Source organism: Haplochromis burtoni, unplaced genomic scaffold, assembly GCF_018398535.1.
Source record: "Haplochromis burtoni strain Fernald_Lab_line unplaced genomic scaffold, NCSU_Asbu1 Contig_190, whole genome shotgun sequence".
NCBI lineage: Eukaryota > Metazoa > Chordata > Actinopteri > Cichliformes > Cichlidae > Haplochromis > Haplochromis burtoni.
In genome coordinates this window covers 646,917-651,845 of record NW_024582551.1, presented here as the reverse complement: position 1 = coordinate 651,845, position 4,929 = coordinate 646,917, and the positions used below count along the sequence as shown (strand labels likewise).

The following is a 4,929-nucleotide window of genomic DNA, read 5'->3' as shown; positions in this document are numbered from 1 at the left end:
GTTGATCATATTTAAGATCGAAGAATTAATTAATGGCAGGACTTCTTTGAGCAGTTTTGTAGGAATGGGGTCTAAAAGACACGTTGATGGTTTGGAGGAATCAGCTAAGAGAAACAACAGTCCATCATTAGTTTAATAACTGAGGGTCTGTCAGTCTGGAAAATTGCTAAAACTTTGAATGTGTCCCCAATATCCATCAAGCGCCACGATGAAACTGGCACACATGAGGACGCCCCAGGAAAGGAAGACCAAGACTCCCCTCTGCTGCTCAGGATAAACGTATCTGAGTCACCAGCCTCAGATTAGATAGATGCCACACAGAGCTCCAGTGGCAGACACATCTCTACATGTTCAGAGGAGACTGTGAATCAGGCCTTTATGGTCAAATAGCTGCTGCGAAACCACGACTAAGGAAAAGCAACAAGCAGAAGAGATTTGTTTGGACCAAGGAATGGACATTAGACCAGTGGACATCTGTGCTGTGGTCTGATGAGGTCAAATTTGAGATCTTTAGTTCCACCTGCCGTGTCTTTGTGTGATGCAGAAAGGTGAAGGATGGTCTCTACATGCTTGGTTCCCACTGTGAAGCTTGGAGGAGGAGGTGTGATGGTGTGGGGGAGCGTTGCTGCTGACACTGTTGTGGATTTATTCAAAACTGAAGGCACACTGAGCCAGCTTGGCTACCACAGCATCCTGCAGCAACACACCATCACATCATTGATTTATCAACACCACAATGACCCCAAACACACCTCCATGCTGTGTAAGGGCTCTGTGACCAGCAAGGAGCGCCATGGAGTGCTACGCCCGATGGCCTGGCCTCCACAGTCACCTGACCTAACCCCAGTGGAGATGGTTTGGGATGAGATGGAGCACAGAGTGAAGGCAAAGGGCCAACAGGTGCTCAGCATCTGTGGGAACTCCTTCAAGCCTGTTGGAAACCATTTCAGGAGACGACCTCATGAAGCCCATGGAGGATAGGGTGGGTGGATTTGATGAAGAATGTAAATTATCAAACGTGTTTTGAGTTATTTCACACTTTTTTGTTTACTACATAATTCCATCTGAGTGTTCATTCATAGTTTCGATGCCTTCAGTGAGAATCTACAATATATATAATCATGAAAATAAAGAAAAACCATTAAAAGAGAAGCTGTGTCCAAACTTTTGAGTGCTAGTGTACATCACAGGTCATAGGTCGGTCTCAGGTGACCCGAAACGCCTCCTCCTGTCTGCAGAGTCAGGTGGGTGGAGTTTGTAAAGCAGTGAAATGATTGGATGGATTTACTGTGCAGCTCTGAGCTCCAGTGTGCTGCACGTGGACCTCGCTGTGTTTGTTCTCGCAGCTCCTCGCAGGAATCCGAGGAACCGTTTAAATCGCTCGTCACGTGTAGCTGCAGTGGTGTGAGAGGAAGAAACACTCATTAATCTGATGACTGCTGACGACTTGCAGCTGCACCTGGAGCGCCGTGCGTCCTCACGGCTCGCCCTCGTTATGGAGTAATCATGCAAGCAGATCGGGCGCTGTAATCTTGGAGGAAAGGTTGCGCTGATTAACCCAAATCTCTGCCTGACTTTATATCATAAATATGAACTTCAGCTGAATTCAGCCCAAAGTTTCCAGCGTGATCTCCCACCTGCTGCCTCCTCAAACACCAGCACGAGTGAACGAGTGACGAGAAACATGATTTCCATCAGCGCACATTTACTCAGGACAGAGAACATGTCAAACATTTAAACACAGAAGATCTGCCAAAGTCAGCGAGCTAAAGAGAAACAGTTGGAGGAAGATTTAAGGGTGAGCTGGCAGCAGGTGGGTCACATGGTCATCTCAGAGGTTCTCCAGCCTGTTTCAGAATCACGTTCCTCGCTGTGGACATCGACACAGCATGATGTCATCAGCAAACTCAGAGAATCTGGAGGAATCTCTGTGCGCAGGGAGGAGGCTGTGTGTGAGTGTGTTACTGTGTGTGTGTTACTGTGTGTGTCCTCTGGTGCGACTCCCGGCTGAGACGGGACGGTTCATTGGGGAGGAGTCACGGGAAAACGATGTTTCAGCTCCACGTCAGCAGCAGGATCCCGGTGAACCTTCATTCTGTTCACTTCCTGTTAATCATAGTGAAAAGTTAGCTGCAGTTCACCTAGGGGGCGCTGTGAGATCAAAGTGAGCGGAGCTAAACAGAGGCTGTGTCCCAAGTCAGGGTCTGCACGCTTGAAGTACGCATTTCAAGTGCGGTTACGTCACCGCCACGCGACGACGGCGGTCCCAATTTGAAGTGTACTTCAAATGCATACTCCAAATGCGCCGTCGATTTCCCCAAATATCAAGCGTGGTGCAGTGCACGCTTCGTGGTCCCATATATCCCACAATTCACAGCACGGCGGTGGGTGTGGATAATTTTGCCGCAAAATACGGCAGAAGGGAGCGGCCGAAGAGTGAACTGTCAAAAGTAAATACTGAATATGATGTCACTTATTTATGTGCGAATGTTTAATAATGAAGAACATTAAAACATTGCTGTTATGTGACAATAGTGATGTTTGTACTTTCAGCGTTAACTTGGTTTTAAAACCTATATATATATATATATATAAAACACCCAGCACGCCCCTGCGGGCGGTTTATCCTTCAAGCTCGGGTCCTCTACCAGAGGCCTGGGAGCTTGAGGGTCCTGCACAGTATCTTAGCTGTTCCCAGGACTGCGCTCTTCTGGACAGATATATATATATATATATATATATATATATCATAATAATCTGACAATACTATAATATTGGCCATATTATATTTACATTACCACAGTGAGATGACTTTAGTCTCATGAACAACATTAACTAATTGTTATTTACTAACTAATCTTAAATGACTGTTCAGCACAGAAATGAAGCCCAACAATCATGTTTTACAGTCCCGTGGTCTCAGCCTCAGATACTCAGCTAATCAAAGTGATGTCATGACAAAAATGAATGACCAACAAAACATTTGTCTCCTTCATTTCTGTCACACAAAGCTGTATGAAATGTTTCTCGCAGTTAGTATCATGGTCGCTAGGCAACCTGAACAGCGCTACGCACCGTACGTAGTACCGTAGTGCGCGTACTTCAAGCGTGCAGACCCTGAATTGGGACACAGCAAGAGACTTTGGATTTCAGTGTCCATGAATCCAGCCTGGATAAAAGCACTCTTCCTCCTTCAGTTCCTCTCAGTGAAGCTAATTCTGACCATAAAACACTAGCATGCTGCTAACGCGTGCTGATTGTGCTGTTAAGGTTTTAGGACAGGTGCCTGTTTCCACAGTTAAAGCCCAGCAGGAGCTCCAGGTGTGCAGGACGAGCTGCTGTGGCCATTTCTGTTGAATGTTTATAAATCGCAATTTGTATTCATTTTTGTTTTTTCTTTAAAGTTGTAAGAATATGCTGACCTAGTTTTGTTATGTAAATTTGTAATGAATTAATTGGAAAAGTTTTTGGGAAGTGATTGGTTTATTAGCTCATGGACCCTCTCATTAATCAGGGGATTAAGAGCACCCTGGAGGGGTGTGGTAAAGATGGTTTTTGTTTGCCAAATGTCAGATGGGACGACGGGAGGGTTTAAAAAAGATTTTTTGAGCACTTTTTGAAGTTGTTAAAGCAAATTAAGTTAACTTTCGTTTAATTTTAAGTTTTAAGAAGTTATTTGGCTGATTTTTGTTTATAATTTTCCACGAAATAAACGGCATATGATTTTTAAACAATGGAGTCAGAAGTGCGTTCTAAAACAAACCTCCCGTTGCCACCCACGGCCTTTTCTTGGACTTTTTTGGTGTTTGGAACGTAAAAGGCCGCGACGGAGCAGCGGGGTGAAGGCGACGCTGTCAGGAGGCTGCTCGCTTCACGCCCCAAACCAAAATGGAGGACGCTGTAAAGCACCTCGCAGTGCTGTGACGTCTCTAACAAAAAGTGTTTACTGCAGGAGAAAACCTGTGAAACACCTAAAGGTGGAACCATTTCTGCTGAGCTCGACAGCGCCCCCTATGGAGCAGGAAGTCCACAGAGCCCCTTCAACCTGGACGAGTCTCTAAAGTTAGAAATATCCTGTCTCAGAGTGACGCTGAAAAACTAGTTCATGCATTTATTACTTCCAGGCTGGACGACTGTAATTCATTATTATCAGGAAGTCCTAAAAACTCCCTGAAAAGCCTTCAGCTGATCCAAAATGCTGCAGCAAGAGTCCTGACAGGGACTAGAAAGAGAGCAGATTTCTCCTGTTTTGGCTTCCTGTCATCCATCTTTTATGTACAGTGTGTGGATTTGTGCAGCTGAAGCTCTGATGTCAGGCGTCTTCCTCACAGCACGTGTTTACTTCCTGTTTCATGTGAGAGGAAGCTCACACTGGCTCCGAGTTTGACTGGACATAAATATTTTATCTGATTTCTTATAAAAACATGTAAAAGATTAATTATGGATCTGTGATGCGCCTTGTGTTGCTGTGTCCTGTCCTCATTCGTTAAAACAAAGACTCATACTAAAACTGTGTGTGGTTTCCAGAGTGTGAAGATCCTGACGTACCGAGAGCCTCAGAACCCCGAGTACCAGGAGTTTGTCCAGAACCTGAAGGCAGATGCCAAGGACATGTTCAACTACACCATAGAGGACTCACTGGTCAGTGTGTGTGTGTGTGTGTGTGCGTGTGTGTGTTCAAACTGGACACTTTACTAGGTACACTTTGCCAGCAGGGGGGTGGAGCTTGTTTCTCCACACAGCTGCTGCAGATGTTTCGGCTGCTCTGAGGGTCTCTGACGTGTGAGGACAGCAGGTTTTATTTCACACATCCATAATTTTCTGATTAAAACGAGATGATGACAAAGTAAAAGTTGAACAGAGATGAGATCAATCAACAGAGATGAGATCAATCAACAGAGATGAGATCAATCACCTCGACGCTTTATG

General features: G+C 45.2%; 1 protein-coding gene across 2 annotated transcripts in view; it reads left to right on the top strand.

Moving 5' to 3' along the window:
* The window catches only part of LOC102310883 (atrial natriuretic peptide receptor 1), a 79,867-nt gene that overhangs the window by 24,646 nt on the left and 50,292 nt on the right, over positions 1 to 4,929 (top strand). For both annotated transcript variants that reach the window (XM_042225942.1, XM_042225941.1), the window contains one exon: positions 4,528 to 4,641. In XM_042225942.1, coding sequence (XP_042081876.1) covers positions 4,528 to 4,641 — 114 coding nt within the window. The remainder of the gene's footprint in view (positions 1 to 4,527; positions 4,642 to 4,929) is intronic.